This window comes from Arthroderma uncinatum (genome assembly GCF_011692745.1).
Source record: "Arthroderma uncinatum strain CBS 119779 chromosome Unknown scaffold4, whole genome shotgun sequence".
Taxonomy (NCBI): domain Eukaryota; kingdom Fungi; phylum Ascomycota; class Eurotiomycetes; order Onygenales; family Arthrodermataceae; genus Arthroderma; species Arthroderma uncinatum.
The window spans coordinates 88,954-104,024 of NW_022983866.1; the positions used below are offsets into that span (position 1 = coordinate 88,954).

The following is a 15,071-nucleotide window of genomic DNA, read 5'->3' on the forward strand; positions in this document are numbered from 1 at the left end:
ATATACCATATATATAAAGACACTTATTACCTTAGGATTAAGAGTCTTATACTCGCAATCAAACTAGCTACAGTTTTACTATACTACTTAATACAAAGCACCATTCTAGTTGTCTTATACTATATTCACTAAATACCCCTTTGCCCATTAATATAGATCAACTTTGTCTTTACTGCTCATAAGGACCTTTAGCCTTTATCTAACCAAGGCACTGACTAAAGCCATACTTAGAACTAAAGGATAGTCTTACTATAGTATTCTATCTCGCCCTAGTACCAAGCCATCTCCTATAACGACTCACTTCTAACCTAAGCTTTCCCTAAGACCTTCATACCTTCTATCTTACGGCAGATGTGAACCTCTGATCACCTTTAGGTAATTAAGGAGCGCCGTCAGCTTGTGACAAGGGTCAAATAGATAGTAGCTAAGTGGTAGGTGAACATAGTGACAAAGAGAAAGAAGAGAAAGAAGAGAGAGGGAGAAAGAGGAAAAGAGGAAAAGGGGAGAAGCGCTTCCTATCTATAGGGTCGAGGGTATACTAGATAACTATAGTATTATAAATACTTGCTAGTAGTTAAAGCGCTTATAGGGTAGTGTAAATACGGCGTTAAGTTCTTTTAAAGTACTATGAAATTATATAACTTTAAGAGAACTTACGTGAATTCGTATAAATTCACAAGCATAATTCTAATACCTGTTTAGGAAAACTTATAAAATGGGGCTGTTGGTTTAGTGGTATAATACCCCCTTAGCATGGGGGTGGTCCAGGGTTCGATTCCCTGACAGTCCATTTTTTTTGCTCTTCCTGTATCTTGACTTTCACGAAAGTAGGCGCACTTCAGTTCGGCCAGCTTATCTGAATGTCCTCGCTTTTTGGTGGAATTGAGTATATGCACGATAGAAGGATGCGTTCATCAACAGGCTTGGTATCCGTATCGTAACACCACATTATGTGATACCTACACTGCAGACTGGATCGCAGTTTATATTTCGATATAGAGAGCGAGATCTAATATTTTATCTATTGGCGTCTTTTATTACCTGGTAAAGCTCAGTCAAAAGTAGTATGGCCTATATACGGAGTAGAGACATCGAATATCGAGCAGTGGAGTTCATCGACCTGACTGTTCAGATTTATATATAGATTTTTTAGTATTACATCCCCTTCGCATGAATTAAATAAGCAAGCAGTATGTAGGTATGAATTATGTTCCATCACGACTTGACCTTTCCGTCTCTACTATCTTTCCATCTTCTGTATTTACCCCTATTGTCATACTCTATCTTCCACTTATTCCACTTATTCCTCTGTTATACTGTTATACTGCTCTATTGCTGCTCTCCAGCTAGGTGGTGGTGTGGTCTGATGATCCCGTGACTCGCACCAACCTCAACCTGCCAGAAAATCTTCCTCCAACGTCACTGCAAACCACAACCAACGCCATATCGACTTCCACCGTGAGCTTCATCTCCCTCTTGCGTCTCCAATTGACCGTTGCCCGCATTAACACGCCGCCGTACAGCTCTCCCTCCGCCTCCGAGCGTCAATCTTCGCTTCATCCACCCGCAATGGCTTCCACGACCCTCTTCCGTCTCGCTACGCGCTCCTCGTCCGCCGCCTCCCTCTTCAAGGCCGCACCATACACCGCTCGCGCCAGGCTACCGGCTGCTGTTCCTGCGCCGGCCGCCAGACTCAGCGCCTTCAGCACGACCCCCATGCGATACAGCGGCGCCCACGAGGAGGAGACCTTTGAGCAGTTCTCAGCCCGGTGCGTCTAGACCAGCCAAACACAAGTAGCAATTGGCAGTTAAACCTGTCAATATAAGCATCAATAGTCAATGGAGGGTACTGACGGAAGCAGATATGAAAAGGAATTCGACAGCGTACAGGATGTCTTCGAGCTCCAGGTTAGACACTCGCCAAGTCACGCATTTCAACGACCATCGACTCACACACTGCTTTTTTATTATAGAGAAACCTTAACAACGCCTTTGCGTACGATCTCGTCCCATCCGTCGCTGTCATGACCGCCGCTCTCAAGGCTGCCAGAAGAGTCAACGACTTCCCCACCGCCGTCCGTGTTTTCGAAGGTAACTCTACCCGTGTACCTGGTTTATCATCCATTTCTAACATCATCCAGGAATCCGATCAAAGGTCGAGAACAAGTCCCAGTACGAAGTCTACCTTGAAGAGCTCAAGGATCTACGAGAGGAACTCGGCGTCGTTCTCCAGGAGGAGCTATATCCAGAAGAGTCCAAGTAGAGTAGCACATATCACTTGCTCGCTCCCTCCTTTTGTATCTGAAAAACCTACTGCTCTTGTTGTAACATGTCTTCATATAGATAAAACAATTCTTATCTTTGTTTTTTTGTCTGTCTTTTCTGCCTGTCCTTTTTTGGAGATGGCACGAATCGATGTATACATATGGTGGTCGTCTGAATCAATTGACTTGTTCGTTTATCTGATCAAAGTCGATATTTACACACGAATGTGCCCAGCATTATATCCAATGATAATCATCGTAGTCTATATACAATCTTTTAAACACCTATCTAAATATTCTTTTGCAATACTCAATTCTATGCTTCTAAGCTTTTACGTATCCAGCGACTGATGAATGACGTTCGCCCTATAACTCTTGCACCTCTCTACCAATTCCCCATGCGTCCCCTGATCAACACACTTGCCTCCCTCAATCATAAATATCCTATCCGCCCGATGGATCGTGTTCAACCGATGCGCTATAGCCACTATGGTCGTTTTACGTGCAACCTTCGCCAACGCATCCTGAACATGCTTCTCGCTCTCCACATCAAGCGCACTAGTGGACTCATCCAACAGCAGAAGACGAGGTTTCCTCACCAGAGCCCTCGCAATACTCAACCTCTGTCTCTGACCACCACTAAACTGTTTTCCATCCTGGCCGCAGACGGTATTATATCCGTCCGGCAGCGCGGCAATGGTGTCATGTATATTAGCTAGACGGCACGCCTCCTCGATCTCTTCCTGTGTAGCTTCGACGTCAGGACGGGCGCCTAGACCGATATTAAAGGCTACTGTTCCTTCGAACATGACGTTCTCCTGTGGTACGAGGGAGATGGTATCTCGGAAGGCAGCGCCGGATTGTTTGGTGATGTCTGTGCCGTCGACCAGGATGGAGCCTGAGGCTGGATTGTAGAATTTCTCCAATAGGGCAAAGGTGGTTGATTTGCCAGAGCCAGAGGGGCCGACGAGAGCACAGAATTGGCCTGGTGGAATGTTAATTGTGAGGTCGTCGAGGGCAGGCTGGTTGGGGCGGGATGGGTAGCGGAAGTGGACGTTGCAGAATTGTACGCCCATGCCCTTTGTTGGGAATGAAGATGGAGTAGCTGTATTTGACTGGGCCTCGACATCCTGGGGCTTGTCTTCGATCATGTAGAATCTTGGATCGGTGTGTTTGGCATGGGCACTAGAGCTACTTTTGTCATATTCTTCGTCGCCGTCGTGTTTGATGGATAGGAGATCGACGATGTTGGATGCTGCAATGCGTGCCTTGGAGATGTCAGGTACCAGAGCGAACATCTGGCCGCATGACTGTGTACTGAACAGCAGTGCAGGCAAAACGATGAAGAATTGCACTTGCGTATACATGCCAGATAGAATCTGTTGAGATCCCCACCAGTAGGCCAGTGCATATACCAGCGTGCTGATACTGTATGCCAACGATAGCCAAAAGTTCCCATACAATACCGACTTCATGTTCGACTTATACGGAGCTCTCAGAGACCGACTAAATACTCCATAGGCCTCACGCTCAAGCGAGAATGCTGCGATTGACTTGATATTATCCACAGCCTCGACGGTGATAGCCGTCGCTTGTGCAAATGCCTTCTGATGCTTCTTCTGGTATTGAGCCATTATACGAAGTCTAAGGACTCCCGAAGCCAGGAGAACCGGCAACGTAGCTAGAAGAACGACAGCGATCTTCCATGCAATAATATGCGATAGGATGACACCTGCAAATAAATTCGCAATGGTGGAGAAGAGCACGCCAATCGTGGTGCCTGTCAGACTGCTCAGGGCAGAGGCGTCGCTGGTAACATGGGCAATTAGTAGCCCAGGTGTTCGTCCATCAGAAGTATGCCATTCCAACGGCTGTCGGAGCAGTGAGCGCAGTGAAAGTACCCGTGTTCGATAGAGGGTCTTCTCAGCGGCCCAGCCAAACGCGGCTCCGTTGACTATCACAGCGATGAACTTGACTACTGCAAGAATGAAAAAGAGCAGACCAAACAGCATACCGCTATCGCGGATGCTCGGGCCGCCTCGACAGACGCTGAGGCTGCCTACGGTGTGACCGAAAATGACTGCTTCACCAGTATAGCTGACTCCAATCATGATGGAGGTAGCCAGTCCAAGCGAGATAAGTAGTAGATTCGGCCGGATGAGCGGGAATGATCCCTTCATAGTAGCCCATAGGCTTTGTTTGGGCTTCTCCTTCTCATCAGATTCAGCCTTCACTTCTTCCGTTTCTTCAGGTATATATAGCTGGGCGGCTTTCTCCTTTTCGTCTAGCGCGCCCTTATCCATTACCAGCGTCCCGTCTTTATTCACAAGCGTGTCCGTAGTGATTAGAGACTTCTCGACGTTTGCATCAAGCTGTGTGGACTCCGTCATAATCGAACTAGAGGAACTGAACTTCCCTAGATTCTGCAGCCGGACCATACCAGCATACACCCCATCCTGTGCTACGAGATTCATATGCGTTCCCTGCTCCATCACCTTACCCTTCTGCATAACGATGATGTTATCAGCATCCTTAGCAGTAGCCAATCGATGTGCGATGGAAACAGTCGTGACATTTTCAGACACCTTGTTCAGAGCTGCCTGTATCAGTCGCTCGCTGGTCGAGTCAAGCGCAGCCGTAGCTTCATCTAGTAGTAACAATGGTGGATCTCGAATTAGGGCCCGAGCAAGGGCGATCCGTTGTTTCTGACCACCACTTAGTTCCGCACCAGAACTGCCTACCCTTGTCGCTAGACCATCGGGTAGTGCATCGATGAAGTCAATCGCATTTGACAGGGTAGCCGCATGACGCGTAAGATTGACGATCTCTTGGATCGTATCTTCGTACTCTGATACAGCTTCCTCTTCACTTGCCCCCTGTCGCATTTTCTCGGCTAAGTCAGAAAGGCTCGAATCTAACAAGGCAGGTAGAAGATGTTCGTGTTTCTTCTGAGAGGAGCTGACGAGCCCGTGCGCGATGTTTTCTAGTATAGATCGATCGAGCAGATTAGGCTCCTGTTGAACAAGTCCAATGCTTCCTCGTAGATGTCGGACATTGATATCCTTTAGGTCCCGATTACCCACACGGATGGAACCTGTGATTGGATCGTATAGTCGTTCCAGAAGTGCGACGACAGTCGACTTGCCGCTGCCTGAAGTCCCTACAATAGCCGTATGTTTGTTTGGAGGGATCTTGAAGCTTACGCCTTGCAGCACGGGGACCTCGGGGCGAGCTGGATACTTGAACGTAACGTCTTGAAGCTCAATTTCCTCTGCGGCCAAGGAAATGGTCGCGTCACCTTCCGAGGAGGTTCCGTCAATAGCAGACTGACGTCGAATGGTGGTCATGAGCCTTTCCGATGCAGATGCCGCCGAGGCGAAAATATGCATAAATGGGGCCATCTGGCTGAGAACAAATGAGGCTAAAACCGTAGATGTTAGAATTTACTCTTAATTATGAAGGGATGGAAGTACTCACCGTCAAGTAGAACAAATATAACAGTGTATACAGCGCCAACCGAGACCTTGGATGGCTTCCCCTCCGCAAGATCAGCTATCATTCTACTCCCTTGCCAGAATGCAAGCGCATTCGATGCATATGCCACAAAATAGAGCATACCGAACTGCATAGAATGGGTGAGGGCCTTCTTCAACGAATCCATTCGTGCACTAGCCAGATGATGAGCGAATAGCTTCTCCAGCCTCGCATTCGCGTTAAATGCGTGGACGATACTCATATGAGACAAACTAGATGATGCAATTGACGTTGCGGCGTTGATATGAGTCGATATTCGGCCCGAGTATTTCTTGATATAGTGTCCTCCACCAAACGCCATCAGGAAGTAGATAGGAACAACCGATATGAGCATGGCTGCGATGGTTGCAACTTTGAGAAATGCAACAACGTACGCAGCAACGAAGTAAGAAATGGTACCGATAAACAAGCCTACTTTCTCTGACGTTCCTGCTTGAATTACTTCAATATCACTGACCAGACGAGAGGTAACATCACCCGAAGGTAGAGTGTCTGTATAGGAAATCTCTTGTCTCAAAAGACTGTGGAAGTATTTGGTCCGTAGACGTCGAACCAGGCGTTCGCCAACCATGCTCCAGCACCCAGTGTGGATGTACATGCATACGAAATTTAGGATCGAGACATAAATGACCTGCAACACCTTGGTGGTGATGGCAGCTTGGTAGCCTCCAGGTGGAGGTGGAGCGGTAGTGCATGTCGACGAGTTCAAGTCATCGACTAATTCACCGAACAGAATACCGAGTAGAGGGAATGGGATGCCTGCACCTATTCCTGAAATTGTTCCAATGATTATGAGTGCAATATCTGTCTTCGCAGGCTGTGTCCCAAACAGTAGTCGAAAGTATCCGAATGTTGGAGTTATGGTGTTTTCTCGAGAGAATATATTCCGGATTTGTGACGACCACTTCAATCGGGTAAGCTAGAAGCAAAGAATGGGGGCTTCGAGTAGTTTTAGACATACCTTTGGCGGACTCTGTGATGGTGTCTGCACTTGTACGCTGGTATTTGCTGTGGTGTCTCCGGTCACCAGCCCTGCTCCCGAGGGAGTGTCCTCCTCTTCCTTTGCCATTGAGAGCCGTACTCAAGTATGGTCGATAGGAAATTGCTCTCAATTCGACCACAAGAGGTCAAGAGGCCAGGAGAACGGTTGGTAAACTCCGGACGAGGAATTGAGGAGCGAGAGATTGCATCCGGTAGCTCATCCCATCGAAAGTGTATATATCGGGACAACGGGGAAGAGAGGAAAAACGAACAAAAAGACAAAGCTGCTTCCGGACGAAGCGGTCTTAACGTATGCATGCTGAGGACTGCTCCAGCACCCAGGTCTAACCCAGGCCTAACCCAGATCAGAAACCTTTGCTTTGGGCACGAGTGGGTATTCCATGGCGGGGCCGAGCAAAGGAGAAGAATTTTTATCAGATTGCAAGGATGGGAATTGTGCAGGCATAGGTTGCCCCGTCGCTGGGCAAACTCAGCTAGTGCACATTACCCTGAGTGCCTTGGGGGTTCGAACCAGGGGCGATGCCGTGACCTGAAACATTCTCTCGTGGCGGCTGCATCCAAAGCAAACATGCAGCCGGACCAGACAGCCATGGCAGACAGACTAGACAGTCCAGACAGTCGTGGTAGACATGGCGGACATGGCTGAGGACAAGGCGAGGAGTGTTCCGCTGAGGGAAATGTCGGATGCAAGGAGATGGCCGAGAGACGCTAGGACAGAGATAAGATGGCAGTGGCTCCACTCTTTTCCATCTGATAACCTTGTCTCGACTTGTGCGCGGAACGAGCGAACTTTTCGCATACGAACAAGAGACCAGCATCAGCGCTTTGCTGCTGGCAGTGGCCATCATTGGCCTGCAGGAAGCCCACACGGCATCTGATAAGGATCCACGTTGTCCACGAAAAACGAGTTTCGTGCCTGTTGCATCATGGAGGGCCCCCTGACGTGTTTGCACTTTCTTGCGGAAAAACCCATGAATGGCCAGCCGTGCTGATGGACCGAGGGCGGGTAAGGGTCCAGGGGTCGCTAAACCTACGTTGCATTATCAGATGGACATGGCCGGAGCGATTTTCCAGAGAGTGGGTTGGCCAACGTCCCCTCAATGGCCTGATTTATGGATATCCGGCTCTCTCTCTCTCTCAACGAAAACGCTAGCTCTTAAGTTGCATCATATACACTCGTATTCCGGCTCTCTTGTGACCGTTGGACAACAAAACGAATATATTTTGGCCCCTCTGACGTCCCCTCGGCCGCCAATTCAAAAATTTCCCGACGTAATCCCGTTGTCCTGCGCTCTAAGGGAAAAAGGCCATTGTTCATAGTCCCGGTTTACCCAATTGATTATTTGAAGATGTCGAATTACTCTTTGCTCTCACAGGAGCGTGCCCCCTTCATTCGAGTCCCTGAACCACAGAATGCTAGCTACGAGATCGTCGAATCCTCTCCCAACTGTAACCCGAAATCTCTCCGGGTTCAATTATGCGCCGAGACCAACGCAGAATCAAAGCCGCAGAAAGTAACTCTTCATCACCCCAGCCTTGCTTTCACAGACCTGTGCATGGAAGATGCTTCGTCTATTCCTCCGGACAATAATAACTCAGCATGGGCTCGCGCCAAAAAGAACCCGATTTCTAACATGAAATGGGAAGGGAATGATACTCCAACCGTCGGGCAGATCTGGATTGTTGTCTATTCTATCCTCACAGTCCATCCAGAACTAGAAGTGTTCAGAATCACATTAAACGGAGGCGGGAGTGATGTACTAGCTCGACAGCTTGAAGCTGTTGGATTGGCGATCTCTCACCCCGCGCCCAGCGCCCCTCCAGGCCAACCAGTCCCTACTTCGGAAGACCATATTGGCCAGCTAGTTGTTCTCAGACGGTCATTCTGGCAGGGTGCCGGCTCTCCCTTTGGACCAAAACCAATTTGGGTTGCTGGACCTGAAAATGCGGACATCTCTCCATCGTTCGAATCTGCTTTCCCTCCCCGAGCACTGGATTACTCACTGACCACAAAATTCCCCTCGTCACGAATTCACACAACTCATCCAATTCGCCCAGTGAAGCCGACACCGGGATCGACCATTTACAGCCGCTATATCCCTCACTTGAAGGAGACATTCTCCATGGTCGCGCTTGATTGGACGAATGAGGAACATGTTAACTATTTCCATGTATGGCAGAATGATCCCAGAGTCGCTGCAGGGTGGAATGAAACCGGAACCCTAGAACAGCATCGGGAATATCTACGAAATATTCACGAAGATATTCACCAATTCCCAGTCCTGGCCAAGTTCGATGATACATTTTTTGCCTATTATGAGATTTATTGGGCCAAGGTAAGCCATCAACTAAAAATGAAGCGAAACCAACACATATTAATGTATTAAACCATAGGAGGATGCCATTGGGCCCTACTACGATGCCGGTGATTACGACCGTGGTCGACACTTCCTTGTAGGCGACGCTCGTTTCCGTGGCCCACACCGCGTTAAGGCCTGGCACACCTGCCTAACACATTACATGTTCCTCGATGAGCCTCGCACCAACTTGACCGTTGGCGAGCCGAGAGCAACTGGCGCCAAAGTCCTTGCTTACGACCAAGCGAACGGATACCATATTAACAAATTTATTGATCTACCCCATAAGCGGGCCGCTCTGATCATGTGCCCACGGGAGAAATTCTTCCAGCAGCCTCCCTTCGAATATTGTGAAAGTTCATAGGAATCCTTTTGGAAATCACTTGATTTATTTGTATTGTGCGATAAAAAAAATCTGCCCTCAAGTGTAGGGAAATGTACCGGGTTGATAGTTATTACGCTTCTCTCCGAGGCGATAATGAACATATGCAAGAATACGAGATTAGCCAAGCGTAGTTGGATAAGCTGTTCAAACGAAATCTGCCTCCCCCGTTCGTAACCAGATAAAAAGTGTGAATTCCCGAAGTTGACTAGAGGTACATGCATCCTGCATGCATGGAAGCCCATGAACGAAAGACACGAAACGAAAACTTTTAACAACCTTGTCGCCCAGTCCAGAATCCAAATTCTGGTCAAACTCCCAAACCCTCAAATCACTCTTCTTTTACCATGGATGTGCCCCTATACAAAGCAGATAGTCCGTACGGTAGTAACGATACAGCCAGCAAGGAGGGTCGAAACGCTGATATCTCGAGCAAAGCTTTTGAAGTTCCGAAGAAAGAAAGCAGGAACAGGGAAAAAGAAATGTGTAGTTAAACGCGGGCACGGGGGTTTTTTTAGCACACGACTCAGTGAGGAGAGAAAAGAAGAAATATATAAAGAAGAATTAAATGGATACTATTGAGGTTGGGCACAAAGATGAAAAGAACTAATATCAAATAATACAATCCCGACGCTGAAGCATCATTGGCTAGAAGGTATCCCAGTTCATCTCACAGCGTGACAGCGTGCAAAACGCGATACATTGCCTGCGTCGTGAAAACCAAAGGGGCAGAAAGGGAGAATAAAAGTGTTGACGAGTTGGTCAGGAGATATTAAAGAGAGTATAGGGTTGTCCAAAGTCAAGGGTATGACGCAAATATGTAGCTGAGAAAAGAGAATTTGAAGAGGAAAAAACGGGGCTACGGGAAGAAAAGGAAGACAGAATGAGAATGTCTCGGATCAAACCTTTGGTTTCCGCATGATATAATATGTTAGGAGCGGTCGGACATCCTCAACTGGGGAGTTAACTATGGACCAAAACTTGTCTTCCGGCTTGACCATCTCGTGTAACTCTAGGCAGAAGTCCATCACTGCACGACGAACATCAGGCTGTGGGTTCCTGAGATTCTCGCTGGCAAATTTGCCCAGTCGTTCAAGTTCTGGATCACTGAAGTATAGCTTCTTATCGTTTAGACGACGTAGGAGTCCGCAGAGAACATAAGTGCCCATGGATATCATGCGACTCGCCTCTGGAGATTTCTCTTCTGTTTCCAGGAGGTCGAGAATTGCGTCAGCTACTTCTGGAGGATTGCAGGCACTGACGATATCCTCGGACGTTTCCTCAAGGCCGGAAACAATGTGATTTGTGATCTCGTAATGTTTTCTTGCCGTGATGATCGAGATCATTGCCCTGGAGTAGAACTTTGAAAAAAGCTCTCGGTTTTGGGAGAACATAAGACGTATGGTGAAGAGAACTTGTGTTTTTAAATCGAAAGACCGACCAGTGCTTGAAGCCTTATCTCCATCGGGGGATTCCAATGCATCGAATAACGCGAGCAAAATTTGGGAATATTTGGTCTCGTCGTTAACAATTGACTCGTGGTATCGGACTAGGCCCTGAAATTTCCTATAACCATGGACATCTAGAGAAGACGTTCGGATCCTCATAAGTCCACGATCGATCATGTCGCGAGCCCTGGCTGGATCTTTGGAGTGAGGGCTAAGGCTCCTTCGTCTTTCTGATATTTCGACTTTCTTCCATCTTCGGTGGGAGTTCTCATTGGATGCAGGGGAAGGAGGAGAATATGACAATGGCGCGATACTCTGTGTATCCTGATTATATTTACGATTAGTGCTTGAGGGTTCATTTAAAGGTAAAGCCTCAAGAGGTTTAGTTCTAGAAACTAGCCGGTTTGTGTGTGGTGTTGTGGGAGAAGGATCTGCAGCTTTTGAGAGAGGGGACTGAGGGTCCTCATAAACTTTAAGAGCGGTCGCTCCATTGGATTCTGCAGATGTAGAAGGCGGAGATAGCTTGATAATGGTAGAGATTTCCGTATCAGGGGGCCGAACACTGCTCTTTGGCGGGGTCTGAAGGGGGCTGGAGAGGGTAGTGTCCTTGCCATTTTTGCGAAATTTGGGAGATGGTATAGGGACTTTGGATAGTGGCGTAGTGCTGACGTGATGAGGTCGAGGGGGTGTAATTTGGCTGTCTGCGATAACTGCATCTGTAGTGGGATCTGGCTGCACTTCTGGCATATCCTCAATACGGGACTGCGTGAGATCTGCATCTACCCTGGACAGATCGGTCGAGTCAATAGCAGTTGGAACTTCAGCTGGTGACTCAGCTGGGATATCAGCTATGATATCAGCTGGGGGTTCATCCGCGACTGCAATAGGCGCTTCAATCGGCGAAGCAACCGGAGCTTCAATTGGGCTTTCAGCTGCAGCATCAACTGGGGCTGGATTTGGAGCAGCAATGGCTGAAGCGTTAAGATCAGGCAAAACGATAGTAAGATCTTCATCTGCCTTAGTCGGGCTTGCAACAGCCTGCTCGACTACCTGGGGCGCCGGAATAACCGGCTCCGGCTCCGGCTCTATAAGGTTGATAGCTTTCTGCTCAGTCCTCTGAACCACTGGCGGCTCAGACGCTGCAGGTTTCCTCTGTAGAGTATTCGTCGTTACACCCTCCATTCGAGATTTAGGCCGGGCTGGAGGATTCCTGGTGCGAGAAACGGGTGCTGTTTTCGGAGTTGGCCTCTGAGGGCTGTTGGAGGGACTTGATACCTTTGACTGAGCGCTGAGTGGAGCGTTTCTCCGAGAATAAGGGTCTGCGGTTGCAGGCCTCATTAACTCTGGCCGACGAGGACGCATGGCTGGGCGCATGGGGGCAGAGGATAGTGAACCTCCTTGCGCAGATGGTACTGATGATGAAAGCTGTGCTCCAGTGGGCACGTTACGAACAGAGGAGGATGACGCCGGTTGTCTGTTTACGTTAGGCCTGGCAGGCCGTGGCTCAGAGAATGTAGATTGAGCGGATTCTGGGCGGGGTGGAAGGCTTCTCGCGGCAGCCATACGAGCCTTCTTTTGTGCAGCAATAGTTTCTTTCAGAGTCATCCTTGTGGAGGAGGATCCTTGAGACTGTCCCTCACGGGATGTAGACGTAGAACTAGAGGGTGCTACGGCATTAGGGTTTCCGGGGTCCTTCTCAAGGAGGGACCTCGATTTTGTGTCCAGCTCGGATATGATGCTGCAAAAACAGTCAGTATCTCTATCATATAAAATGCGTGAAGATATACCATACCTCCTAGCTCTATCGGGCCAGATGTGTGCGAATGTCCAGTAAGTTCCTCTCATGTTTTCTCTCACGCCCGGGTTAGCGTCCGCCAGACCTCTCTTGATGCACTTTTCAATAAGATCAACACCACCGCTATGTTCGATAGCGTTTTTCTGCCTCGCGTGTCGAGTCATGATCGTTTTGAGCCATCCAGTAGTATACAGTCGTGGCTGTGTATTTTTATCCTGACACGCAGCCCACATATGCTGAAGTATACGCGCCGAATAAGATATGTTACCAATAATAGTGTCGACAGTAATATTCCCACTCTGGGATGTTATTTTCTTAACGGCACCACAAAGTTTGATAAGACTTTGAAGCAGGATTTCTACCATTGGCTCAATGGCCGGTCCGTTTACGCGAGCGATATCTTGAATAAGGGAACATCCTGCAGCTGATAGAGTGGTGCGGAGGGAGTTGACAGCTTTCAAAATACCGTCTAGGAGCTGTTTGATACCAGCCAGATAATGGACCTGGTATTCGTGCGGCGCGTTCCCTTTTGTCAACCTTCGTAAGGTAGCGACTCCCTTTTCACGGAATAGCCAGTTGTGTTCAGTCTCCTTGCCTTCAAAATGAGGTGTCATGTCTCGGAACATGTCGTCAATCTCTCTGTTAGAGTATATGGTGATTGGATCAATGGGTTCAGGTTCTTCAGATTCAAGATTAACAGCCGGTAGAGACTCGATGCTGGCAGCATGCGAGAGAAATGCGTCTTTTCGGGGTGGATCTCCCTTAGGGACTCTCGATTGGCCATAATGGGAGTCATCATTTCGACCTTGAAGATCCGTGTTAGATTATAACAGTTTGAAGAGTGAAGTGGATATTAGAGCATACCATCTTGGTTTGGGTGTGATCGTGTTGAAAGAACCGAGTTGGGCCTTGGTACCTCTTCTCGACGATGAGAAAAGCTGCTTCCCGGCCGAGCAGCACTAAGCCCCGAGTGGGATGATGGGACGTCTGCATCGGGGACGGAATTGATTCCAAGAGCAGCAAAAATTGATAATGTAATAGACCGCCTCACATTGTGTGACTGGATCTGTCTCTTGAGGTCTGATATAGCTCGAGAAGGGGCGTTCCTACAGGGACAAAACAGAGTTACAGGGTATGAACTGATAAGACAGGGTACTAAATGGAGACTGCTTGCTTACTGGAATAACTCGATAACAGCGGCTTTGGCTGTTTCTCTGACGGCACTGTCTGCATCTTCGAGGCCGACAACAAGACTGCGGACGTGCGTGCGGAAAAGAACCCCATGCTCCTTCGTCATCTGTATAACAGCAAGGGTCAGCAGGTGTGTATATTTATATAAGAAAAAAAGTTATCATGGGGAATAAAAATAATGAGATTGCATACCTTCACAAGCCATGTCATACTAGTCTCCTTTGCCCTCGGACTCTTGCCGACGAGGGCCACCTCGAGAACATGATGTTCAACTTCGGCGGGTGACGCTGTCCAAAAGTCCGTGAATGCCTGGGATGCTTGGGCCCGCACACGTTCCTTGTGATCACCAAGCTTTTCCAGTAGCAAGGTATATGTATTGCGCCCCTGACTGGCGATGAGTGCATTTTGTTCCTGGAGGTAGAGCCGCTTCAGCAGGTGGCCGAGTGCGGAGAAGCCCCCGGCAGAGAGGGAGGCATGCTGTGACGCAATGGCCAAGCGGATGGCATCAAAGATATCTCCAGCAGCAGCAGTGGGAACGTTCCTCTGCTTGATTTCCGACTTGAGCTTGGCCAGCGATGCTATCTTCGCGTCGACGGAGAGGGAGGAGTTGCGCAGGGCAGCCAGTAGCTCCGTGGCTCGTTCGTCCATTGTCAGAGTCGCACAACCGCAAATGTCATTGGGATAATCGTTTAGTAGTGATCGCCGGGTGTCAGTCTGTATGAGAAAGCGCGGGTTGGGTTGGTTGCTAGGGCGTGTGGTGGACAGGATAGGGTGTTGGTGCGGGTCGAACTACTTGCTGTAGATAGACCAGGAAGCGAGGAGGTTACACGGAAAAGGAGGTGATGCCGCAGCGTGAGAGCGTTCGACGGTGGCTATCGAGCCTTGTGAGACCGGACTGGAGCTTGAGAGGGAGGCAGCTGTTCGCAGCGGGCTCGCAGTGCTGTCTCGATGACTCGGGCGGTCGTGGTGTTTCTTCTGCTCTCGACGTCGTCGTTTGTTGATGCGCTTCCCGCGGTGTTTTGCCGATGCGCTTGACAAACGCCTTGGCATTGCTTACCTCAGCCGCTCTCTATATCAACCGCGAACTTGTCTATATCA

At 48.7% G+C, this 15,071-nt stretch overlaps 4 protein-coding genes and 1 non-coding gene across 5 annotated transcripts; 3 read left to right on the forward strand and 2 right to left on the reverse strand.

Moving 5' to 3' along the window:
* Window positions 1-718: 718 nt before the first annotated feature.
* On the forward strand, window positions 719-790 carry GIQ15_t0032. The gene has a single exon. It is a non-coding gene; the product is annotated as a tRNA-Ala (tRNA).
* Window positions 791-1,569: 779 nt separating this feature from the next.
* GIQ15_05398 (cytochrome c oxidase polypeptide VI) lies at window positions 1,570-2,263 on the forward strand (the record flags this gene model as incomplete). The annotated part of the gene is made up of 4 exons (XM_033552815.1): window positions 1,570-1,769; window positions 1,863-1,908; window positions 1,974-2,091; window positions 2,142-2,263. The coding sequence occupies 4 exons, from the start codon at window positions 1,570-1,572 to the stop codon at window positions 2,261-2,263; spliced, it is 486 nt and encodes a 161-aa protein (XP_033403959.1).
* A 333-nt stretch (window positions 2,264-2,596) lies between these two features.
* GIQ15_05399 (ABC multidrug transporter SitT) lies at window positions 2,597-6,867 on the reverse strand (the record flags this gene model as incomplete). Its single annotated transcript, XM_033552816.1, has 3 exons — window positions 2,597-5,685; window positions 5,742-6,615; window positions 6,760-6,867. 3 exons carry the CDS (start codon window positions 6,865-6,867, stop codon window positions 2,597-2,599), a joined length of 4,071 nt encoding a protein of 1,356 aa, XP_033403960.1.
* Window positions 6,868-8,149: 1,282 nt separating this feature from the next.
* Window positions 8,150-9,521, forward strand: GIQ15_05400 (aerobactin siderophore biosynthesis protein iucB; the record flags this gene model as incomplete). Its single annotated transcript, XM_033552817.1, has 2 exons — window positions 8,150-9,136; window positions 9,195-9,521. 2 exons carry the CDS (start codon window positions 8,150-8,152, stop codon window positions 9,519-9,521), a joined length of 1,314 nt encoding a protein of 437 aa, XP_033403961.1.
* Window positions 9,522-10,438: 917 nt separating this feature from the next.
* On the reverse strand, window positions 10,439-14,621 carry GIQ15_05401 (stu1; the record flags this gene model as incomplete). Its single annotated transcript, XM_033552818.1, has 5 exons — window positions 10,439-12,725; window positions 12,780-13,587; window positions 13,647-13,888; window positions 13,961-14,079; window positions 14,166-14,621. The coding sequence occupies 5 exons, from the start codon at window positions 14,619-14,621 to the stop codon at window positions 10,439-10,441; spliced, it is 3,912 nt and encodes a 1,303-aa protein (XP_033403962.1).
* Between the last annotated feature and the right edge of the window lie 450 nt (window positions 14,622-15,071).